Source organism: Hordeum vulgare, chromosome 4H (genome assembly GCF_904849725.1).
Source record: "Hordeum vulgare subsp. vulgare chromosome 4H, MorexV3_pseudomolecules_assembly, whole genome shotgun sequence".
Taxonomy (NCBI): domain Eukaryota; kingdom Viridiplantae; phylum Streptophyta; class Magnoliopsida; order Poales; family Poaceae; genus Hordeum; species Hordeum vulgare.
The window spans coordinates 310,721,224-310,747,951 of NC_058521.1; the positions used below are offsets into that span (position 1 = coordinate 310,721,224).

The 26,728-nt window shown below is 44.7% G+C and overlaps 1 protein-coding gene and 2 pseudogenes across 1 annotated transcript; all 3 read right to left on the minus strand.

Moving 5' to 3' along the window:
* Positions 1–19,626: 19,626 nt before the first annotated feature.
* LOC123450480 (DNA (cytosine-5)-methyltransferase DRM2-like) lies at positions 19,627–23,573 on the minus strand. Its single transcript, XM_045127706.1, has 9 exons — positions 23,473–23,573; positions 23,045–23,096; positions 22,305–22,421; positions 22,097–22,205; positions 21,974–22,020; positions 21,718–21,870; positions 20,536–20,635; positions 20,368–20,459; positions 19,627–20,277 (listed from the first exon to the last, which is right to left on the minus strand). The coding sequence occupies exons 1-9, from the start codon at positions 23,571–23,573 to the stop codon at positions 19,627–19,629; spliced, it is 1,422 nt and encodes a 473-aa protein (XP_044983641.1).
* Positions 23,574–23,664: 91 nt separating this feature from the next.
* On the minus strand, positions 23,665–24,683 carry LOC123450481 (annotated as a pseudogene).
* A 134-nt stretch (positions 24,684–24,817) lies between these two features.
* On the minus strand, positions 24,818–25,890 carry LOC123450482 (annotated as a pseudogene).
* Positions 25,891–26,728: the final 838 nt, after the last annotated feature.

Consider the following 26,728-nt stretch of genomic DNA (forward strand, 5'->3'; position numbering starts at 1 on the left):
CTTGCCAAACGAGGAGAAGTTGCCTACCAATTGGAACTTCCTCCGCATCTTTCCAAGGTTCATGATGTATTCCACGTCTCACAACTACGGCGTTGCTTTTCGAATCCTATCCGTGAAGTGGACCACGAAACGTTTGATCTCCAAGATAACCTTTCATACCGAAAATACCCTATGCGTATTCTAGATCAAGCTGAGCGTACCACTCGACGTTGAAACCTCAAGTTTCTTAAAGTTCAATGGTCAAATCATTATGAAAAAGAAGCAACATGGGAAAGAGAGGATCGTCTCCGACTTGAGTATCCCGCGCTATTCCCGACGACTTCCAAATCTCGGGACGAGATTCTTTTGAGTGGGGGTGAGTTGTCACATCCCTGATCCCCATTAGGGTTTAACAAGTTTGAGCTCATATTTTCTTCCATTGCATCCTAAGAATTTGAATTGCACTCAAGGAAAGAAATGAAATCAAAGCAAAAACTCAACAAACTCTATATTCAAAAGAAAACCAAAGTAGTGCCAAATCAATGAACCCAAAATGGCCATTAGAAAAGTTCATCTTTTCTGTTAAATGTTGAAAACAAGATATCAGAGGTGAAACATATTTTCAAAATACTTTTGGAATTTTAAATTTAAGTTAAAAGCTACTAAAATCAATTATATATTTTATTTCAAATATTTCAAAGTTTCAAAAAATGTTGAAAACTTTATGTGAAGTTGGGAATATTCCAACTAACACCCGAGTATATTTCAAACTATTTTTGAATTGGTCTTAGAGCCAAAAATGGATAAAAACAAATGTCAGAAAGAATAAACAGAAACTGAAGGAAGAAAAAATAAAAAACACTATGTAGTGCTCATCTTGGCCCAGCCCACCTTCCCGTGTCGTCTACCTCCTCCCAGTCGGAGCAGGAGGTGGCCGTCGTTCCTCTCGGCGCGCCCACGCAGCTGTGTGCTCGCCTGACTTGCCCTGATGCGCTAGCGGGGAGGGATAAGATCCCGCCCTCCATCCCAAGCTCTCCCCCTCTCCATTCGCCCCCTGCTCTCTCCCCCTCTCGGCAGCCATGACCGCGAGCTGGAGCTCGAGCTAGCAGTCGCTCCAGCCTCTCTTCCTCTCTCCTGATCCACGCAACAACTCCGCCGAAGCTCCCTGAAGCTCCTAAGCTAGTCGCTCGACGCCGAGAAGCTCTAAAACGCCGTGACACCGTCATCTTCCTCCTCGGCTCACCGGAGCTCGCCGCCGTAGTTCTCCCTCCTCAGGCCATCCCCGAGCCCACTTTCGTCGCCTCTACACTCCTCGTGAGCTCCGGAATCTTTCCCCCAAGTTTTCCCCCTCGATTCCTTCCTCTTTCACCCAATCCCATCGGAGCCCAACGAGATTCGTCGCGGGAGCTCGTCGCCGGTAGCTCTCCGGTGAACGGTTAGTCGTTCTGAGGCCACCAAAAGCTTCAGCGCATTGCGTAGGTGCTCTAGGAGCTAAGCCCGGCTCGATTTGCCTTTGATTTCATCAATCCCGACATAGCCCGAGCTCCGGCAGCCGTCGAGCTCGTCGTTGGCGTCATCTCCGGTCATCTTAGACTCGGTTCTTTGCAAAAATGGTATTGCGGCAGAGTGCTGGTTCGTTTGGTGCTCTCTGCCGTGCAAATGGTCATCAGAATCGAATTCCCGATGCTCTCTGTCGTCCCTGTGGTCGCCGGAGCTCACCGCCGGCGAGTTCCACCTCACCGCCGGTGGATCTGAGCCTCTCTATGCAGCTGACATGTGGGGCCAGCCCCCTCGCTAATTAAGTTTAGGTTAATAAAATAATTAATTAATTAAAAACCTAAACAGTCACTGACATGTGGGACCAGCCCTGTTAAATACCTAATTAAGTTTAAATTTAACTAAAACCTGGCCAGAGTCACTGACCAGTGGGTCCCACTGGTCAGGTTTGACTTTCAACGGCCAGATTGACCTGATGATGCCATGCTGATGCAATAAAACCTTTTCTGTTTAAACACAATTCCAGAATAAGTCCAAAATTTGGAAATTCATAGAAAACTGAATATAACTCCAAATTTGACAAATAAAATATGTAAAATGATCAGAAAAATTCAAGGAATCCAATGGTGCTCTTTTCATGCATGAAAAACAAAGTTATGAAACAGCATCAGGTCAAATCAATTAAAAGAATTTGCTAAATTATAATTCAAATGATATTTGAATTATGATTTCAAATCAAGATCACCCAAAAGGTTCTGTTAGTCATCTCAAACCGTGCTACATTGCATTTCATGCATCATTTTGTTGCATATGTTAGATATTGATTGATTGTTGATATTCTGGTAGGCTCCGCCCCTCCGGATACGACTGATTATCCGACTGACGGATATCACCCCTTTGCTGAGCAACAAGGCACGAAACCTTTTTGATCATCTCGATAAAACCCATGTTCTCGCTCCTGCTCTTATTTATTGCGTTAGGTCAAAATGCTTTCAATGCTTTCACCACGTTAGTTGAACCCACTTCCTTTGCATGACATGTCCTTGTCACAGTAAATAGTTGAACCTTGCAACCTAGCATACCTGGTAGATGATTGAGCCATGATGTGCCTTATCCTGCTATGCATGCTATGCTTAGAGTTGTGTATGGTCTATCATCTGGGTGATGAACACGATCGTGAGAATGTGTTCAGTTAGTAAAGGTTGTGTGTTGAACCTGATTTGGTAAAGGTACCGGTGAAAGGCTATGTAGGAGTACATGGCGGGTTGTTTCATTGGAACCGTCCTTAGGAACCGAGTTTCGTGTATGTAATCCAAGACAAGATACTACCACATGCTGGGCCCTGAAATATGACCCCGCTCGACTTATTAACCGCTTAGTACTCGGTCCAGGAGTTGCAAGTAGTTTCTTGTGTTTATAGTCATACTGGAGGTCGTGCATGGTGCTGACCTTAGAGGTGGGCTATGATGCGGTAGGCAGTGGCACGGTGTACCAAGTGGCACCCGGACGGTGGGCTTGGGAACCCTGCGCACATCGTTTGGGGCCGTGGCGGAAACCTCGGCCGGACTTCCGTGCGGGTTACCCTCAGATAGGCGATAGACCTGGACTAAGTATTAGTGTGGTTAACGGTTATGGCCGACTCCCTCGCTGGGCTTCCGCTTGAAGGTTGCCGAGGTGCATGACATGCACATGGCGATAAGTGGCGAGAGCGTGTGTGAAGAAGTACACCCCTGCAGGGTTATGATCTATTCGAATAGCAGCGTCCGCGGATATGGACTAATTCGAAACATATGTTGTTCATAGATAACTATAATGGCTACTCATAAAATCTTCAAGATAAGTGTGACTGTCGTGGATGGCATTTCCGTAGGGAGACGGAATGATTCCACGATGGAGTATTGTTGTGGTGTTAGTGGACTCGTGTCCAAGAAACATAGTTGTCAAAACTATTTAAAAATGCAGGTTGTCTAGCCAAGAGTCAAATGCTGGCTTTCTGCATGAAACCCCACAACTCCTTGTTGATACATTGCATGAGTAGATAGATTATCCTAAAGTCTTGCTGGGTACTTTTGTGCTCACGTTTGCTTAATAAATTGTTGCAGAGGTTGTTAATGACCCTAATGGAGGGTTCTACCTAGACGTTGACGACGACGAGTAGCTGGTGTCCCAGCTACGATCTGGCCCTAGGTTGGGTCTGTTCATAGTCAGGCCATGTGCCTTTATCTTTCCATCTGTTTGTACTCAGACAGTTTTAATCTTCCGCTGGCTTGTAAGACTCGTGTGTATGAATTGTGATGATGGGTCGTGAGACCCCTATCTGTGTAATATTATGTGTGAGGCTCTTCCGAGCCTTCTAAATAAAGTTTGTATGTTTATGGTTGTGTTGTGATGCCATCGATGTATCTATGCATATCGGTATGCCATGCGTACGTGTGTTCTACTTGATATGTATGGGGTTCGAATACCTAGTCGTATGCCTTAGTAGCACTCCTTACGGGGAAATGCCCCTTTGTGATTCCATCAAGCCATCGTAGTTCGTTACTGCTCCGGACACATTGGTTGACCGGCATGTGTCCTTCTTAGATGTTGTGTATGTCCCTTTAGGAAATGTCACGCGTTGTAATGGAGTCCTTGTAGCTTGCTACGACTCGTCTACATTCGCTGATGACCGACACCTGCTTTGCTGGGTCATGTATGCCTGTCCCTGTATGGAACTGCCGCTTGAGTTTATGACTAGACATGTCGATCTGGGTTCTTTCACATTGGATTGCTAGCGACACAATTGCATACGCGAGTCAAAAGGCACAAACGGTTCGGGCTAAGGTAAGGTTGCCACCGTGGGGATAACCGTGCGTGAGGCCGCAAAGAGATGTGATGTGTTACAGGCTGGATTCCTATGGCTTAGGATCGGGGTCCCAACAGCGTTGGTATCAGAGCCTGACTGACCGTAGGATTACTAAGCCAAATTGGTTGAAGTTGAGTCTAGAATTGCTTTAGTTATATGTAAGGGAATTGTTTGTGGAAGGGAACGTAAGACTCTTGCTTCTCTTCTCAAGTTATTCTATTCTCGTCATCCTCGTCTTTTCTACGGGGATTAAGGACTAGGTTACTTATCTTTCTCTTAGGCTCGTGTTTTTCTGATCGGTAGATTATAGGACAACGAGTCGAGAATTACTCCGGGTTTCTTTTATTCCAAGGAAAAGAAAGTAAGTTTTGATGACCATGGAATTGAACTTGATAGTTGAGTGGTTATGCTATCCTATCTTTGTGGGATGTCTCAAAATTGTTTTTGAGCATTTACAGCCGTTATGCTGCCCAAATTATGTCTTGAGAGCTCTAATGCTTTTGCATTACTCTGTATTTTCAGATTCCTGGCCGTCCTTCTCGTCAGGTGGTCCGTCTAACTAGGTGCATTGATGTGCCACGTCATACGGCCATGCTAGTCAGGATGATGTCAGTAGCCGTTTACCGCTGGTACCCAGAGTACACAGTGGAGGAGCAGTACTGGGATTTTAATCAGAGTCAGTATCTCTGCACTGTTAGGGTATTCCTAGATTACCCTGGAGCTGAGGAGCCGATCCATTGGTATTATGGATTGGGGGTCACTGTTGACATGGTAGTACAAGATGCTGCCTATTCAATGTTGACCATCATGAGGGCCAGACATGCACTGTTGCAGAATTCAGAGTTCTGCTATGTTCCTGCCTCTCAGCGAGGAGAAGAAGGATACCTCAGTGGGGTCTACTTTTATTCCTCTATGGAGGATCCGCTGCTGCGGTCCACCGCTGAGATGCTAGAGAATAGAGACAGGGATGCTCGTGCCCTTCGTATGGAGCTATATGCTACACGTGCCCGTCTATGGACGGCTTTGACGCAGCTGGCACCTGTAGTCCAGACAGGGTATGGAGAGATGGAGATGTTGAACCCTGTTAGGACCCATCTTCTGGCTCATGTTGACTGGCCTGCTATAGGAGGAGTCACCCCTCTTCCGGGACCTCTACTACCAGCAGTCAGGGGACCAAGGCCACACCCGTGCCCTTACGGTTCCCAGGGGTCTCAGGCTCGAGTATTTCCTAATCCGCAGGTTGAGATCCCAGGTCATGGAGGCAACCTTTATGAGATGTTCTATGCGGATGCCTGAACCCGTGAGTGGAAGGATAGTATGGTAGTAGTTATACTTCCACAATCTTGTGTGTCTTGTGGAGTATGCTTATGTCGAGAGATGAATTCCGGGGGCATAGATAAATAATGTATAGGAAGCTTGGAAAGCCTCTCATGAGTTGTGTCATCTTTTCAGTAGTTTGCTCTTTGGTTAAGGTTGTACTGAACTATGTAATGGTGTGTATGAACCATGGTGTATATATAGCAGTTGCTTGTTACCATGTTGTTCGGATGTTCATTTCCGCATTCCATGTGTTCAGTGCATTTTTAATCCATTGTTAGAATCGATGTTGATATTGGTCTAACCTGTGAGTTTGTTTGTCTAGATGGTGTTCACCAGGTTGAACCGTGCCCCTGCTCATGAGCAGGGACAGGGTAGTCAAGCATCGCAGGAGGAACATGTCCTTGATGAGCCGTTAGGTGAAGCACCACCCCAACCGACGACCCAAGATGTTATGAACGCTTGGCAGTCGTGTTAGGATGACAACTCATTAGTTCAATGTGTAGTTTTGTATGACTTAGAACTGGAACTTCAAAGACGTTTTGAACGTCATGGAGCATATGAGATGTTCAAGAAGTTGGTGTTTATCTTTGAGAAGAATGCCTGGATCAAGAGGTATGAAACCTCTGATAAGTTCTATGCCTGCAAAATGGAGGAGAACGGGTTTGTTGGTGAACATGTGCTCAAAATGGCTGGGTACTCTAACCATCTGGCTGAGCTATGAATTGCTCCCCCGCCAGAAGCAATCACTGACAAAGTTCTTCAATCAGTGCCACCTAGCTATAAAAGCTTTGTGTTGAACTAAAACATGCAAGGGATGAATAGATCACCTGTCGAGTTGTTTGCGATGCTGAAAGTCGCTGAGTCAGAAATCCAGAAAGAACATCAAGTGTTGATGGTCAATAAGCCCACCAATTTCAAGAAAAACGACAAGGGCAAGAAGGGTAACTCCAAGAAGAGTGGCAAAGCTATTGCCCCTCCCACGAAGAAACCTAAGGCTGGACCCAAGCTGGAAACTGAGTGTTATCATTGCAAGGGGACTGGTCAATGGAAGCAGAACTGCCCTAAGTATCTGGCTGATAAGAAGGTGGCCAACACCTAACAAGGTATGTTTGATATGCATGTTATTCATGTGTACCTCACCAACTCTCGTTGTAGTGCCTCGGTATTTGATACCGGTTCGGTTTCTCACATTTGCAACTCAAAGAAAGAACTAAGGAATAGATGAAGGTTGGCGAAGGACGAAGTGATGATGCGCGTGGGAAATGGTTCCAAGGTTGATGCGATCGCCGTCGGCGCGCTCTCACTTCAATTACCGTCGGTATTAGTGATGAACCTAAATAACTGTTATTTAGTGCCTGCGTTAAGCATGAACATTATATCTGGATCTTATTTATTGCGAGACGGTTACCCATTTAAGTTAGAGAATAATGGTTGTTCTATTTATATGAGTGATATCTTTTATGGTCATGCACCCAATGTGAGGGGTTTTTTCATGTTGAATCTCGATAGTGATGACACACATATCCATAACACTGAAGCCAAAAGATGTAGAGTTGATAATGATAGCGCCACTTTCTTGTGGCACTGTCGCTTAGGTCATATTGGTATAAAATGCATGAAGAAACTCCATGTTGATGGAATTTTGGAGTCACTTGATTTTGAATCACTTGACACATGTGAACCATGCCTCATGGGCAAGATGACTAAGACTCCGTTCTCCGGAACAATGGAGTGTGCAAATGACTTGTTGGAGATCATACATACTGATGTGTGCGGACCAATGAGCATAGAAGCGTGCAGTGGCTATCATTATTTTCTCACCTTCATAGATGATTTGACTAGATATGGTTATATTTACTTGATGAAACACAAGTCTGAAACATTTGAAAAGTTCAAGCAATTTCAGGAGTGAAGTTGAAAATCATCGTAACAAGAAGATCAAATTCCTACGATCTAATCGAAGAGGAGAATATCTGAGTTATGAATTTGGCACTCAATTAAGACAATGTGGAATTGTTTCACAGTTGGCACCGCCTAGAACACCACAGCGTAATGGTGTATCTGAATGTCATGATCGTACTTTATTAGATATGGTGCATTCTATGATCTCTCTTACAGATTTGTCGTTATCGTTTTGGAGTTATGCATTAGAGACAGTTGCATTCACTTTAAATAGGGCACCATCAAAATCCGTTGAGACGACGCCATATGAACTGTGGTTTGGCAAGAAGCCAAAGTTGTCATTTCTTAAAGTTTGGGGATGTGATGCTGATGTCAAAAAGCTTCAGCCTGAAAAGCTGGAACCCAAACCGAAAAAGTGCGTCTTCATAGGATACCCAAAAGAGACAGTTGGTTACACCTTCTATCTCAGATCCGAAGGCAAAGTGTTTGTTGCTAAAAACGGAGCTTTTTGAGAAATAGTTTCTATCGAAAGAATTGAGTGGGAGGAAGATAGAACTTGATGAGGTTATAGAACCACTACTTCAACGAGAGAGCAGCACAGCACAGAAAGATGTTTCTGTGGAACCGAGGAAGCTAATGATGATGATCATGAAACTTCAGATCAAGTTTCTATCGGACCTCGTAGGTCGACAAGGGCACGTATAGCTCCTCGGTGGTACGGCAACCATGTCTTATCAATGATGTTGTTAGACAAAAATGAACCTATGAGCTATGAGAAGCAACGGTGAGCCCGTATTCTAACAAATAGTTAGAGTTCATTAAATCTGAGATAGGGTCCATGTATGAAAACAAAGTATGGACTTTGGAAGTATTACCTGAAGGGTGAAAGGCTATTCAGAATAAATGGATCTTTAAGAAGAAGACGGACATGGGCGGTAATGTCACCGTCTATAAAGCTCGACTTGTGGCAAAGGATTTTTCACAAGTTCAAGTAGTTGACTACGACCAGACTTTCTCACCCGCACCGATGCTTAAGTCCGTCAGAATCATGTTAGCAATATCTGCATTTTTTTATTATGAAATTTGGCAAATGGATGTCAAAATAGCATTCCTTAACGGTTTCCTTAAGGAAGAGTTGTATATGATGCAAACGGGAGGTTTGGTTGATTCAGAGAATGCTGACAAAGTGTGCAAACTCGAGTGATACATTTATGGACTGGTGCAAGCATCTCGGAGTTGGAATCAGCGCTTTCATGAGGTGATCAAGGCGTCTGGGTTTATACAAGTTTATGGAGAAGCTTGTATTTACAAGAAAGTGAGTGGGAGCTCTATAGCATTTCTAATATTATATGTGGATGACATATTGTTGATTGGAAACGATATAGACCTTTTGGGAAGCATAAAGGATTATTTGAATAAAAGTTTTTCAATAAAGGACCTGGGAGAAGCTGCTTACATATTGGGCATCAAGATCTATAGAGGTAGATCAAGACGCTTGATAGGACTTTCAGAGAGCACATACCTTGATAAAGTTTTGAAGAAGTTCAGAATGGAACAGTCCAAGAAAGGGTTCTTGCCTGTGTTACAAGGTATAAAGTTGAGTAAGATTCAATGCCCAGTGAGTGTAGAAGATAGAGAAAAGATGAGTGTCGTCCCCTATGCTTCAACCATAGGGTCTATCATGTATGCAATGTTGTGCACAAGACCTGATGTCAGCCTTGCGATAAGTATGGCAGGAAGGTTTCAAAGTAATCCAGGAATGGAGCACTGGATAGGAGTCAAGAATATTCTGAAGTACCTGAAAAGGACTAAGGAAATGTTTCTCGTTTATGGAGGTGACAAAGAGCTCGTCGTAAAGGGTTACGTCGATGCAAGCTTTGACACAGATCCGAATGACTCTAAGTCACAAACTGGATACGTATTTATTCTCAATGGGGGTGCAGTAAGCTGGTGCAGTTCCAAGAAAAGCGTGGTAGCTGATTGTACATGCGAGCGGAGTACATAGCTACCTCAGAGGCGTCTAAAGAAGGTGTCTCGGTGAAGCAGTTCATGACAGGACTTGGAGTTGTGCCAAGTGCACTGGATCCAATGACTCTTGTGCAATTGCTCTAGCCAAGGAACCAAGGTTTCACAAGAGGACCAGACACATAAAGCGACGCTTCAATTCCATCCGCGATTACATCAAGGATGAGGACATATATATTTTCAAAGAGCACACGGATCTGAATGTTGCAGACCCGTTGACTAAGCCTCTTCCACGAGCAAAACATGATCAACACCAGAACTATATGGGTGCTAGATTTGCTATATTGTAAATTACATAGTGATGTGAGCTAGATTATTGACTCTAGTGCAAGTGGGAGACTGTTGGAAATATGCCCTAGAGGCAATAATAAAATAGTTATTATTATATTACCTTGTTCAAGATAGTCGTTTATTATCCATGGTAGAATTGTATTGAATGGAAACTCACATACATGTGTGGGTACATAGACAACACAATGTCCCTAGTAAGCCTCTAGTTGACTAGCTCGTTGATCAAAGATGGTTAAGGTTTCCTAGCTAGAGACAAGTGTTGTCACTTGATAACGGGATCACATCATTAGGAGAATGTAGCATGTGATCGTGTCATTTTATTGCTATCGTTTTTCTGCATGTCAAGTATATGTACCTATGACCATGATATCATGTAACGCACTGACACCGGAAGAATACCTTGTGTGTATCAAACATCGCAACGTAAATGGGAGACTATAAAGGTGCTCTACACGTTTCTCCGAAGGTGTCCATTGAGTTAGCGTGGATCAAGACTGGGATTTGTCACTCCGTTTGACACAAAGGTATCTTTGGGCCCACTCGGTAATACAACGTCACAACAAGCCTTGCAAGCAATGTGACTAAAGAGTTAGCCATGGGATTTTGTATTATGGAACAAGTAAAGACACTTGTCGATACGAGATTCAAATAGGTATAGAGATATCGATGACCGAATCTCGGGCAAGTAACATACCGAAGGACAAAGGGAATGTTATACGGGATTAACTGAATCCTTGACATAGAGGTTCAATCGATTAAGATCTTCATAGAATATGTAGGATCTAATATCGACATCTAGGTCCCGCTATAGGATATTGACCAGAGAGTGTCTCGGTCATGTCTACATAGTTCTCGAACCCGTAGGGTGTGCAGACTTAAGGTTGGGTGACATTTCGGTATAGTCTAATTATGGATGTTGGTAACTGAATTTTGTTTGGAGTTCTGGATGTCATAAGGAGTTCCGGAATTGTCCAGAGACGAAGATTGATATATAGGAAGGTTGCATTTGGCTTCTGGAAGGATTTCGGGCATTACGGTTAAGTACGAGGAGTGATGAATGGGTTCGGGGGTTCCACCGGGACAGGCCACCCACCCGGAGAGGGACCAAGTAGTCCCAAGGGTGGCGCACCACTCCCTGGTGGGCTGGGCGGCCAGCCCAAGTAGACCTACTTCGGTCGAAGAGAGAAATAGAGAGGAGGTGGGCCAAACCGACTAGGACGAGGACTCCTCCACCAAACCGATTTGGAGGAGGATTCCTCCCTCCTCCTTGCGCCGGTCGAACCCTAGGGACTTTCCCTAGGGCTCCACCCCTCCCTCCCTCCTATATATAGTGGAGAGTAGAGAGGCTTTTTGCACCTCAAGCCACAGTGCAGCCCTCTCTCCCTCCACCACTTCGTGATACCCCGTTGGTTATTTTGGTATGGCACGGCAAACCCCTGCCGGAGTATCACGCCGTCGTGCTGCCGGAGAATTCAGCTACCTCTTCATCTCTCTTGCTGGATCAAGAAGGCGGAGATCGTCATCGAGCTTCACGTGTGCTGAACGCGAAGGTGATGTACGTTTGGCGCTAGATCGTGATTAGATCGCGGGACGGCTTGCGATTTGGATCACGAAGACGTTCGACTACATCAACCGCGTTTCTTAACGCTTCCCACTTAGCAATCTACAAAGGTATGTGGATACGATCTCCCCTCTCGTAGATGGTCAACACCATGGATAGATCTTATGTGTGCGTAGGAACATTTTGTTTCCCATGCAACATTCCCCAACAACTTTAGTTGTCATCGAGGGTAGTATACTATATATACATCACATATATGTGGCCTCTTGATCGATGGCTCGAAGTCGGTGGGGGAGGGGGTAATTTAACCAAGCTATCTAGGTTTTGGTCTGTGTTATGATATAGCTAGGTCATGTTGATCTATATATGCCCTCTTGGTGGCTCAAAGCGTGTGTGCGTGTGGATAGGATGGTACCGGAGGAGACAAAACCTTCGGGAGGTCACATAATGTCAGAGTTGTGAGAGATGCATGTGCCACATCAAAAAGTTATGCATATGGTATTGAAATATCACACCATCTTAATTACTTGGGCAACACAAAGGTGGTTGTGGTCTGACCCATCTCCTGAAGTTTCCGAGACGCGCCCATCCATGGGCCCACATAGTCTATACCTCCCACATAAATCACACATGGGTGATCATGTTGTATTCCTATTGGTTTGTGTTATGGTTGGGTGATATTGGAGACTTATTTTGCATGTGTTCATATATTGTACCTACCATTCCCTCCCCGGTGACTCAAAGTAGGGGAATGCACATAGCAACAATATCATGCACTCTGCGGGACATGTGTGTCATAGGGAATTTGTGCATTCCGTATTTGAACATCACAACAACCTTTCCATACATACATTTGGTCCACATGCAGGTCTATTTTCCAACCTAACCCTAGCTTTCTCGCATTTATTTTCCAATGTTGCTATATAAACTGCAAACGAGTCTTTTTTTAAACTTAAATAGCAAACGAGTCAAAGGAGACAATTGTGTGCAATTGTGGAGCCAGTAGACATTGTTCCCGCATTCTAATCATGTGCCATGCCAATGTATAGTCTACCTTTGCACCAACCGAGCCTAGAGAATTCTTAAAAATAGCTAACCACCTTGATCAATTTAAAATTTTGTGGTTCCACGGGTTTTTCTCTTTGAATTGCACATAAGTATTATGTTTTCGTCTGTTTGCAATGTTTGTTCCTCCCGCGCCACTTCAAACCCTTCATATAAATTTCAGTTGTTCGGACTTTTCGCTCCCTCCAAGTAAAATTTACTATTGGGTGCAACATTTCCCCAAACACCACCTAGGCCCCTCCTATAGCCCCCACCCCCCCCCACCCCCCCCCCCCACACACACACACAACTCCTCCCTCACTCGAACACTAACTAGCTCGCCATCGCCGCCACCGCCCCGCTTCCACGTCAACCTCTCCTGCTCTCCCCATGCAGGTTACCAACCCATCTCCATACCGTCTCCACCCTAAATTTTATTGATGGTGCCTGCTAAACACCCCCTTCCTCACAGATCCCCATCCCCACCGCAAATCATTGTAGCCTAATCCCAGCTATGCTTCTAGGGGAGCTTGAGGAGTGAATGGCCAAAATGAGTATACTATTGCCTGGCCACTAGATGATGTCGAGGTGGCCGCCGAGGTTGTCAGGGAAGCTAACTACAATGGCGACATGACCACTGAGGCCGGTGGGGAAGCTGCCTACGGTAAAGAGGTGGCCTTCAAGGCCTCCGAGGAATATAACAACGAAAGGTTGCAAGACAGCAGGCTCTTGTATGGACTCATATTGATGCAGCCAGCTACAACATCGAGTTCGTTGATCGTGAGGGCTTGACGCGGGCTATCTCATTGGTTAAGTGGCCAACCCACAACCCCTCGGGTCCAACCCCTGCCGACCTCATGCAAGGACCATCCGCTGATCTCCTCTACTTCGCTCTCAAGACTTTGCCTTCCTTTATTGCCATGGAGCCTCTTTTGTCATTTCTAAAGGACAAGTATATGGCAGTGGCTCGTCATCGTCAGCTGACAAGTCAGACCTTATCGACTACACTGACAAGGGCACCCTATCCTTCTATTCCAAGGGGAAAGAGCCCAGCCGTGAGGGAGCGAACCCTACAGCTCTTCTCTCCCAAGGCGAAGGACCCATCCGTGACATCAAGGAGGGCACCCTGCATCCATGCTCTTCCAAGGGGAAGGAGCACATCTGCGATAGTAAGGACCACAACCAGAATTCATGCTCTTCTAATGGAAAGGAGCCCATCTGTGACAGGTGAGGAAGCCCATGTCATGTTTAATTATTTCACTCATGCTAAATGTATGGAATGTGCAGTTGAATTTCGTCAATACCTATTTCCTCTTTATCACATGTGATGTTCAGTTATAGAGTTTGATGTTTAAGCACTAGCTATGTTCTGTGCAATTTCAACATTAGACTATGAAGGCCTACTTTTGGTTGCTATTAAGCCTGTTGTGGTGAGCACATGTCTTGTTTTACTGTTTTTCCTTGCTCGGTTGTTTGTAGTGGACATATGTCCAGACTTAATAGCTATATAGTATGCCTTGTTTGTTTCAATTATTCACACTGTGAATTTCTATATGTGCAAGTATGTACTTTCCAGTTTTATTTCATCATACCAGTTTCAAGAGCCATATGAGGTTCTTGTTAAGCCTGGTGTAGTTAACACCCCCACTATTTATTTTAGTTTCTTCACAATGTGATGTTTAGTTACACAATTTGATGTTTAAGCACCAATTCCCCCCCATGATTTTAGCTCAAGCTCCCCAGCTATGTTCTATGCAATTTCAACAGTACCATTATGATTGACTATATTTGCTTGTTGTCAAGCTTGTTGTAGTGAGCATATGCGTTTCCATTTTTACTTAACAATAACTAGTGTGCTTCCCAGTTTGAATGACTATATTTTGTTCTTCTTAAATGTTAATCCTATTGTAGTTAACACACCTCTCCACTTCTTATTTTCTTAGCTAGCATGCTTAAACCTGCACAGTGAAGCTATCATTTTGTGATCATGTTGTTTACCATGCATATATTTGGTTGATGTTTAGCCTATGATACTTAACATGTCTTTTGATGTACTTAACCACGACAATGTTGGGAACGACTTTGTTCTCCATCGAGGTTAGTTTCATCACATGGCTTATATATACCACCTCCACCCCATAATATAAATACATGAAATATGTGAGTATTTTGGATGTAATAAGATCTTACATAGTGGGACATGAAATACTCTACTACGTCATTGTGCAATTTTAGTTTACCTTATAATACTAACTTGTTGCTTGTAGGTACATATGTCAAAGGTAAAGATCCATGCGTCGACCCTTTTTGTGTATGGGGCAATGAGATATTCATGAACCACCATCACGTGAGGAAACTAATAAAGATTGTTAATAAAATGGGACAAAATATGCCAATTAAACTATTACTTTACGCCTTATCCAAGACAACAGTAAACTGCAGGATGGTAACAAAGAACTCTCTACCCTTATTTTATTGTCCATAATGAGTTGTTAGCTTCCAAATTTACAATGTGTGAATCTTTTTTGTTTGTAGTGGTTCCCAAAGCAGTTTACTGAAGATTACCTCTTAAGATACATGATTACTGGACCTGCAGAAGTTAAAATATATCTACCAGGCCACGATGACTATATAGATGTCCTAATCAATACAAAGAAGGATGGGTGGTGTGCCATCACAAGGGACTGGCCTCGAGTGGTGCATGCATTCTGCATGGAGGAGGACATAATATGGGCATTCCGCTTCACCTTATACAGCTCTGAGAATGTCTTTGCCTCTTTCTTTACTATATTTAATACAAGTATGCAACCGAGGTTCATCATTCTTTATTTGGTTCTTATGTAATTATTATTTCTTGATGTAATTCTTGAACATATGTACCTGTCAATGGAATAATGCATTGGTTGTTGAACCTATATCTATATAAGATGGATATGAAAAATGTTATAGACTCTTTCAAATTCAAATTTTTTAGAATTTTAAATTGCAGTGGTTAAATTAACGGAAAAATATGTTGTGCGGGTCATTACACCGCACACGGTTTATAAAGAAGACGGTGTGTGATATACCTCATGAGTCGGCACGTTTCACACAGAGAAACCGTGTGCGACAACACACACGATTGTCATGTGCAAAATCACATGTGATGTTAGACAATATCAGAAACGATTAAACTAACCTAAATGTTCCTGATAGTATCCTTATGGTACATGCTTTATAATGTTTCACTATTTGTTATGTCGTATGCATCCTACACGATTACGATAGTTTGGTCGTTTGGGAATCTTGCATATCGCAAACGACATCGTAGGACAAAATGGTGTCAATGCAAAAAATGCCAATAAATGAAGTATCACCTAACATGTAACACACAGAGTGTGGCATAACTGAGTCTTTCCCGAGCGGAACTCACCATATAACTTTGTGATAGATCATGTTTCTATCCCCCTATTGAAGGTAGATCAGATCCGATACTCAATGGATCACATGTCATTTATGAAATTATGCTGAGAAAGGGAAAAGCATAAAGCTGATAGCACATTACCATCCAAGATCTTATCAAGCTCCATTGATCCAGTTGTAACTTGAATGATCTCTAGCCTCTATCCATGTAGTTGGCTGGCACTTGAAATCTCAGTGGAACAAGTTTGGATGTTGTAAACATTTTGTAGATAGTAAATATTTTACAGTGTGCTATAACATTTCCATGCAAATACAATTTTTGTCTCATGATTACTTGCCTACCTCAATTATCTTGTCAACTTTGGCCTCATTGATTCCTTTTATTTGCAAAATATCTTTCCTTGGAGTGTAAGCCACAGACTCTATTGTGTAGAGATCAACATCTTTGAGCTTTTTCACATCCAATGCAGCTATTCCAAATGCCTTGATAACAAAAATAACAGATTCAATGGAAACATTTATTGTCAAGAAATGGGCACTAGTTGTAGGATCCTAAGTATGTCTAGAGGGGGTGATTAGACTACTTGACAAAATAAAAACTTAGCCTTTTCCCAGTTTTAGTTGTGGGCGAGTTTTAGCAATTATGACTAGTCAAGTTCACCCTACACATGCATATCTAAGAGTATAGCAGTGGAAAGTAAATACATGCAAATGTAATGTAGAGGGTAAGGTAGGAAGATCAAACGGAAAGGTTGACACGGCAATTTTTGGCGTGGTTCCGGTAGGTGGTGCTATCATACATCCACGTTAGTGGAGACTTCAATTGTAACGTCCAAGACGTTGTACTTTCCTTATTTGGGGGCGAGATCTCAAAGGGGGGAAGAGTTGTATCTAAGTGTTTCGCAAGCAGGATAATCATTGCAATACATAATAGATGAAAGAGTAATAGGTTTGGCTTCCACTCGCCACAAGATAAATTACAAATCCGCACAGTCATTCATTATTCAAATAGAAAATAGGGTCCAACTAAGGACAAGATAAACGACAAAAGCTAATGCTATCCCGCCTTGCTAGGCCCATGATCATGACCAAGTGCCTCTAGTCCTCGGAGCACGTCACGTACAGCCGGCCACTGCCCTCGTCAAACTCCCACTTCAGATGGGTATACAAAGAAGCATCTGTATTTGGGGTACATTTACGTGTGGGTGGTTGTAGTAATCTGTGTGCCACAAGGACTCAGCAATCTCATGACCTTGGTATCAAATCTAACTAAGTCATTATGTGAGGATGGGGTATGTGTTTGAGTTTGCGGCAACCTAAGCATTTATGGTGGCTAACTTACGTTGAACTAGAATTAAAGATATGGTGGTCTACGCATGATGTTCGTTAACTAAGAATAATCACTAAGTGATCATGAAAACTTACTTATGTCAGTCATAACCCCACCATGTTCTCTATCAGAGAAGGAACTCTGAAGGAGATAGTCACGGTTACGCACACAGTTGGCAGGTTTTAGTTAAGTTACTTTAAGTTATCTAGAAACGGATGTCAACAAAGTATCCATGATTGCCACATAACCACGGGCACGAATTTCCGAAAGATATAACCCTGCAGGGGTGCTCCAACTAGTCCTTTACAAATTACCACACACCGCATAGGAATCCTCGATCACGATACTCGTGATCTCGTCGGATTCCTTAGTGAAAAACCTCAACTCTGAGAAAGTCACAAAATATCTCCGGAATCCCAATGCACAAGATATATTGTTAACGTAAGACAAGTCCAGCAAGACCTCCCGACGTGTTGACGAACCCGATAAGAGCCGTGTATCTCGTTCTCAGGACATGATGGATGGAAAAGCCTACGGGGAAAACTAGTCCACGAGTTTCCTCGCAGTGGCCCCATAGTCTGCCCGTTTTCGACCAACACTCATGAGGAGCACTGGCCCGGGTTGTTCACTAAGTCTCCTCAAGGTAGCTATTCCCTATGCTTTATTATTAAGTTATTACCAAATTAACACCAAAGTTGGGTCTTGCCAGACAAGCCTTAACACTAAACGATTTACCCAGGAGGTCCCCACAACAACCCCGAACGTGTTAGGAGCGCTCAGTTATGGAATAAAACACCGATACCCGAAACTAAGGCGGCAAAAGCGGAACAAATCACCTGGAAAAAGGCCAGGCCTTCTGCCTTTTACCAAGTATATAGGTGCATTAATTAAATAGAATTTAAATCAGATGATAATAAAATTTCCTATGTCATCACATGGACCAGCTTGCACCTGCAACCAGCAACGCTAATAAAAGGGTTGAGCAAGCACTAACTTAGCCAAACAATATTTGCTACGACGTGAAGGTTAGAGGTTTCATGGCAATGTTTGGAGGCTTATTTATCAGGTGGTGGGCAGTGGTGAATAATGAAGGAAACGATTCAACTAGGCATAACAAAGCTAGAAACGGTGCCAAGGTCACGATCATCTTGCATGTGAGATCTTCATACTGGAACTGCTCTTGATCTTCCTGAACATACTCAACAGAATCCTCGAACTCGTTTTCAGGTCCCGATGCTACCCACAACAAATAAAAAGCAAATAAACACCAGCAAATGATAATGCAACAATCAATATGACGCATGTGTGGCACAAACTTTAAAGCACGCACAAAAATAATCCTACAAACATAACAAAATGCCACCTCATCAAAATGGCACCTTAGCACAATTTCTCAAAACTGAAATCCAATGCCACCATTGGATTCCTTGTGTTTTTCTACCCCAATTCTATACATCACACTGATATGCTTGCATGCATAAAACACCACAAAACAGAAAAGAAAATCTACTCTAATCCTAAATCATCTATATGTTAAACAGTGCTAGATTTAGCACATGCCAGATTTGACATATTTCACTTCTAGAATTAATCCAGATATAGAAATGACACACACAAAAAACACAATTTAAAATGGGGGCACTGGTCATAGGCACCAGGGGCCCTAGAACATGCCAGGTGGGCCCTATGGCCCAATGTCAGTGACACAGCTACAACATACATGACAAACACAAGAAAATATAGAAGTGGGAGAGGGGGTCAAACCCACCACGTTCCACATTGTGTAGTTACACTACTAGGGGAAGTATACCACATGAGCATGCTCTGCCAACTAACTAGCAGAGGAAAATTAATCCAGATATAGAAATGACACACACAAAAAACACAATTTAACATGGGGGCACTAGTCATAGGCACCAGGGGCCCTAGAACATGCCAGGTGGGCCCTATGGCCCAATATCAGTGACACAGCTACAACACACAGGACAAACACAAGAAAATATAAACGTGGGAGAGGGGGATCAAACCCACCACCTTCCACATTGTGTAGTTACACTACTAGGGGAAGTATACCACATGAGCATGCTCTGCCAACTAACTAGCAGAGGAAAATAAACATGAAAAAGGAGGGCATCGAGAGATTCGAACCCCTGATCAACAGGTGCAGTGTTAGCTCTATTGCCACTGCGGTAGCAAGGGGATTCTAATAGGACAAAAGCAGAAATCGACATATGCAAACTCTGCTACTAAATCTACACAAGCTAAAACACACGAAATAAAAGGGCTGCTCGGGGGATCGAACCCAGGTCTTGGCGCTGCGCTCGAACCAGATGGGCTACTCGGGGGGTTCTGCTCAAGGTGGGGCACTAACTTTGGTAACACTAGTCAGCTTGCACGTGCAACGCATGTATTATCATGTAATTTTTGTTACTAAAAAAATGTAACTTTTTTATCATTCGTCCCAGGAAGATTCCATTTTGAGCACTGACGCCTGACATATTTCTGCACACTTTGAGGTGGTGGATTGCCTGAGCTTGAAAGAGCATGCTGGATCCGTTCTGTCTCCTTTGCACTTGCCATACATGTTTGCAAGCAATTGAGGTGCGTCCTCTGGTCCCAGGATGGACACCACTTCTTGTAATGAGGGAATGCCTCAAATATGGTCTTTGGAGGCAGAGGAAAAATCGGCGATCTGTTCTCAGTTGGCAAATTGTGGATGTAACCCCTTTTCTTGGCAGCTACACACAAATGAAGAGAATCCACAAACTCTGGTTGAATGTCAAACAGAAATCTTGAAATTTTCGCCCATACACCTTTTGGAGCTCGGGCCACATTTTCATAGTAGAAATAAGGTGGTCCGATAGCCAGTTCAGGAAGCACTCGGGTCAATGATAGTCCCCAACCAGGAAGGTTAAACCCAATCATTGGATTTGGGAGAGGCATTGGTTCTTCATCGCTGCCATCCAAGGAAGGTCGATTCCCTTGTGCTCCACCTCCATATCTCTTCCTCTTTTTCTTGCTCTCTTCAGTCAATATTGCTCTCTTTCTCCCTCCAAAGGAATCGAAGCATCCAGCTGTAACCTGCCGGTGTACACAGATTCCAGTGTCCTTCAACAAACTAAAAGAGCGAAATCATTTTCCTATTCAAATGCACATCAAAGCACAAGTTACCTGACGGTCCGACAAGTTTCTAGAGTGACAAGCTTCTTCAACTTGTGATGCAGTAATTGCGTCGACCAATACAGAAATATCAACATACATGCCTAGGAAAATTCAAACAGAAGTATATAGCATAAGATCCCTTGTCCATGAAAGAATGACGGTCAAACGAGGGCATACCACATATCAGAATTGTCATGTTTGCTTCATCTTCAGAAAAGCCCATGCCTCGCAATGATTTGATATTCTCGTCCTTCTCTGACATCTGTCGTAGAAAATCCTGCACAAAGATACGACAAAAGCCGAGATTAGATGTCAGATCTAATAGGTAGATGTTGCTTTCCTGAGGTTGGTCTTGGAGGGCAGTTTGATGCAACTAATGTGGTAAGTGATGTTCTTTTCCAGCATTATGATCATTTTGCGTAGCTGAAAGTCAAAAGAAGAATCTTGAACTATTGCCATTTAAATCTTAAAGGCCTCGTTTGTCCTAACCTGCATGCTCGTTTTCAACCCACCTTTATGGAGAAGCAAGGAGCTGGGTTGTAGCACAAACTTTACAACAGTGCAGGATAGAATTATTTAGGTCTAGCTATATTCTTGCTTCTTTCTATAGTACTACCTCTGTCCCAAATTTCTTGTCTTAAGTTTGTCTAAAAATGGATGTATCTTAATACTAAAACGTGACTACATACATACATACCTAAACAAATCTCAGACAAGAATTTTGGGATGGAGGGAATATTGAGCATTCAAGTTTAGCTTCTGTTTTTTCCGAACTCTTTTGAGCTCGTTATGATTGTAAACTATATTTTGGACTACGAAATACATCAAAAACCATAACCGTTGCATGAATTTAGATTTCTGCAGGTTAAAGCAGCTGTAGCATGTGTAATATCTTCTCTTGGCTCAAGCAGCTGTAATATAATTTGCTTGTAGCAACATAAATCCACAAGTCGTAAGCCATGTTACTGATATTCAAACGCATAAGAACTGAAGAGAAAACGAATTGTGTCTAACAGAAATAAATTTCCTGATTCATGAAAATCACAAACAAGCAGGACAACAAGCTCAGTTTCTACTGTTTTCCAGTTTGTTTGATTGCCATGTGGGAGGTATTGTCTAACGTTATAAAACTCACTCCTTATATTACGCTCTTATAAGATAAAATTTTAACATGGTGAAAATTCTATGTAAAAAATCAAGAGCTCAAACTTCAAGACGAAATGCTACTACATTGATGAAATCCCCAAGCAGTATGTACCAGGGGTGCTCAAGGTGTGCATAGCAAAGATTTCACAAATATCAACATACATATGATGAAATAATTCCTGGCTACTGAACCGAAGAAAATTAAGCATCTACCTCACCACCAGAATCATCAGAGCTTGACTCTCTACCACCAACATCATAGTTACCATCCCAGTTCTCAAAATCAAGATCATTGTCATCTTCAACAATAGGTGGGTTGCAGCCAGAAGTAGAGTGATTGCCCACTGCATCATCATCACCTAGTGCCTGCATTTCACATCTCAATCGGAATAAACGACCCTTGCCATGAATCAAGAGTGCTACAAAATAAATTCAGTAATAAAGCACATGGATATAAATAGTCAAATACCTTATACATGAGGAGTAGCTCGAGCAACGCATCTGCATCACTATGTCCTGAAATCAGAAGGCATTAAAAAAGGTACAAATACAAACATGATAAATAAAATGGAACTGATTACTTTTATATTACCAATCTCCTTAATACTCCTCACGACCATCTCTTTTGGGAAGCCCATTGCCACAAATCCCTCGATCAAAGAAGTAGGCGGTACTTCCCCGTTGATCCACCCCTTGGAACTCTTTAGGCAGTTACATGAATAAATATCACACCATGACCATAATTATAACAAATCATGGACAGATCTTGCGCTGAAATACAAAATTTATATCTGACTTACGAGCGTGGATGGGCCAGGAGCATCGAAGTTCCTCATAGCCGGAGTCAATGAGGGCTCAACCTCACCATCACTCTCCCACTCGAACTTGTCATTGTCATCACTATCACTGGTCCAGCCCTGTGATATGAGTTAAGCACAACTCGATTAATAGAAAGCAAACCAAAGGAAAAGAAATTATCTAGAATAAATTGGTGCGGGAGAACAATAATTTTATCATGCCACAAGTCCACAACAGCCACAAGATACCACAACTGAAATCTCTGTCATGAAATCAGTGCAACTGCATTTGACTTTAGAGTTCAGAATGCGACCAAAGGGAAGAAGGAAAAACATATTTTTATTGAACAAACTCCCCTCGACGACTGTCACAAGAAGAAATTAAGCTAATGCCCGGAAAATATACATCAGTGCAATTAAAAACAGTTTGATTTGTAGTTTTGGGGATGTCTAAGTAACCAAAGTATGTGCTATGTTTCAGATAGTGGGAAGGATAGTTCGCTAGGAAGTATGACACGACGTGCATAGTATTTACAAATCATGATGGAGCAAACTAAAGTGATCAAGTAGGTAAAACTGAAAAGGTAAGCAGATTGATCAGGATTGCCATTATCATGCCTAGAGTAAGATTAACTAAACAAGCACTACTATAGAAATTGGACTCCCTGGGGATGAAAAAGGCTGAGTTTGACACGGGATGTGAACCGGGGAGAATGGTGGTAGTGGCAGTGGGGCGGCAGAACCATCTCGAACAATTGGACCATCAGGAAGACCAACCTGCTTAATTTAACTTGCCTGCAATTGAAGCGATAATTGTGCGTATTATAATCGGCACTGGAGATGGGACATACCCTTCAAGTTCATTAGAAATAATAGGAGAATTGCTAATATGAAACAATCAGCATCCGTCCACGACAACCATCCAGAAACAGATAGGAACCATGGTAATATCTAGATCACTGCCAATGCTACTGTCCGAGCCGGCCACCGTTTGGAGTTTTTAGAGAAAAAGAGAAGGAGGAGCAGAGAAAAAGGTCATGCATCCATCCATCCTCGCACCCAAGGCGCACACCCATCCATCACTTCGCCAAGCCGGCCACAACTCGGTGTATATGATCGCCGCCTTGCTCCGAGTCCGTCGGGCTTGCCGCTCCTGACTCGCCTCGCACACCCCGAGACGCCATGCTCGCTCTGCATGCCTTGCCTTCGCTTTCGCTGCACGCCGCTTTGCTCTGAGTCCGCCTCGAGCCACTGCGATACGCCCGCCTCCATTGCCCAAGCTCCAAGCTGGCATGGCTCCGCAACCCAAACATCACATCTTTCTGGCACAAACTGTAAGTGCGAGATCGAGTTTTTACCTTGATTATATGGTAGGCATGTGCATCCAATATCTCCTTTCATCGATGCCAGTTATGACTAGAGCTTTGGAGGATAGCGCCATACAAACCCTACCTTTGATCTTCTCTAGCCAAAATTCCTGCAATTACAAAGCACACAAAATATAAGCCATTTAGCACTAAAAATAGTCCTAGCCCCTGAAGATAAAAAAGGGAACCAAGATAGTTTTCGGTGCTGAAATTGTTTCAAATTTCAGAGAATAATTAAATCAGGCATTCAGGCTCCAATTTGTGACATATTGTTGCACTAATTAACTCTGAAACGACTCAGATATCAATACTTGGCTAGGATAAACAGATATGTGGATTAAGACATCAGACTCGGTAAATAACAATGATTCAAGCACAAAACTGATGGGCCAAAATCATATAGACAAGCTCATGAGGGGTCTCGTTTGCGTTGCCACAAAAAATTCATACACAAGCACATGGAAAGGGACCTATATTTATGTAGAAGAATATCTGACCTTGGTGCCGTCGTCGAAAGAGACGGGCCTGGAGAGCCTGGCGTAGATCTCCTTGGTGTTGGCCCGGTGGCGCCGGCGCGTGCCCTCCTCGCCCCCGCCCTCTACGTACCGATGAGGTGGTGGTAGTTCTCCGGCAGCTTGGCCTCCCACACGAAGTCTGCCCCCACGGCGCCACGGAACGCGTGGTTGAGCCGCGCGAGGCGGCATATCTCTGGCGCGTCGAGTCGGAGCAGCACCTGCGTTGCCCAAGCTCCAAGCTGGCATGGCTCCGTCGGGCGCGTCCAGGCTGCCTGCCAGCTCGTTGCACCTCCGCCTTGTGTCGCCTGCTTATTCCTTGGCCGGCTCCCCGCACCTCCGTCTCGCCTCCTTCGGCCCCAGTCGGCTAGGCCCTGCACCTCCGCCTCGTCTACTTTCACCCAGAGCCGGACTCAGTTCACCCTGCTTGCCAATCCGCCGACGAAGGAGGGGATGGAGGCACGGGGCGGGCGCAGGGCCGGCGGCTGCGGGGATCCATCCATCCTCGCACCCAAGGCGCACACCCATCCATCGCTTCACCAAGCCGGCCACAACTCGGTGTATATGACCGCCGCCTTGCTCCGAGTCCATCGGGCTTGCCGCTGCTGACTTGCCCCGCACACCCCGAGACGCCACGCTAGCTCTGCATGCCTTGCCTTCGCTTTCGCTGCACCCCACCTTGCTCTGAGTCTGCCTCGAGCCACTGCGATACGCCTGCCTCCGTTGCCCAAGCTCCAAGCTGGCATGGCTCCGCAACCCAAACATCACATCTTTCTGGCACAAACTGTAAGTGCGAGATCGATTTTTTACCTTGATTCCGTGTTCGGATATGCGTCCAATATCTCCTGTCATCGATGCCAGTTATGACCAGAGCTTTGGAGGATAGCGCCATACAAACCCTAACTTTGCTCTTCTCTAGCCAAAATTCCTGCAATTACAAAGCACACAAAAGATAAGCCATTTAGCACTAAAAATAGTCCTAGCCCCTGAAGATAAAAAGGGAACCATGATAGTTTTCGGTGCTGAAATTGTTTCAAATTTCAGAGAATAATGAAATCAGGCATTCAAGCTCCAATTTGCGACGTATTGTTGCACTAATTAACTCTGAAACGACTCAGATGTCAATATTTGGCTAGGATAAGCAGATATGTGGGTTAAGACATCAGACTCGGTAAATAACAATGATTCAAGCACAAAACTGATTGGCCAAAATCATATAGACAAGCTCATGAGGGGTCTTGTTTGCGTTGCCAAAGAAAATTCATAGACAAGCACATGGGAAGGGACCTATATTTATGTTGAAGAATATCTGACCTTGGTGCCGTCGTCGAAAGAGACGGGCCTGGAGAGCCTGGCGTAGATCTCCTTGGTGCTGGCCCGGTGGCGCCGGCGCCTGCCCTCCTCGCCCCCGCCCTCTACGTACCGATGAGGTGGAGGTAGTTCTCCGGCAGCTTGGCCTCCCACACGAAGTCTACCCCGCGGTGCTGCGGAACGCGTGGTTGAGCCGCACGAGGCGGCATATCTCCGGCGCGTTGAGCCGGAGCAGCACCTGCGTTGCCCAAGCTCCAAGCTGGCATGGCTCCGTTGGGCGCGTCCAAGCTCCCTGCCGGGTCGTTGCACCTCCGCCTTGCGTCGCCTGCTTATTCCTTGGCCGGCTCCCCGCACCTCCGTCTCGCCTCCTTCGGCCCCGGTCGGCTAGACACTGCACATCTGCCTCGCCTACTTTCACCCAGAGCCGGACTCAGTTCACCCTGCTTGCCAATCCGCCGACGACGGCAGGTATGGATGCGCGGGGCGGGCGCAGGGCCGGCGGCGGCAGGGATGGATGCGCGGGGCGGGCGCAGGGGATGGCGGCGGCAGGGATGGATGCGCGGGGCGGGCGCAGGGGCCGACGGCGGCGTGGATGGATGCGCAGGTTGGGCGCAGGGGATGGCGGCTGCGGGGATGGAGGCGCGGGGCCGGCGCAGGGGCCGGCGGCGGAGGGGATGGATGCGCGGGGCAGGCGCAGGGGCCGGCGGCGGCGGGGATGCTGGGCAACGTTGGAACAGCGGGGTGGGGCGGCGGGTGCTAGTGGGATGGGGAGTGTGGGTGCTAGTGGGGAACGAGAGGCTGGTGCGGGAGCAGTTGCGCGGCGACGACGTGTGTTTCGTTAACGCAGGCAATTAACGAAGGCAATTTTATTAACAAAATACTTAGACCATTGATCATGTGATTAGACGATTGAGATCGCTAGTTGGATCTGCCCTCTCGTGCTTTTAATAGTACAGATAACAAAGGGGCGATCTCCTTTGATAACAAAGAAACAACGACAGCGACTCTGCTCACCGGTGCACTCATGCACGCACAATGCTTAACGCGGGCACTACGCAGCGACGGCGAGTGCGGGCGCTGCGCTGCAGCTCCACTGCTACTGCAGCCAAGCTGCTCCTACTACAAACTGATGCGCTACTGCTGCTACTACCACTACGCTGCTGCTGCTACTGCCCCCGCGACCGTGCGACAGGGCCATGCGACAACGAGCACGGCAACGCGAGACGGCGAGGATGCT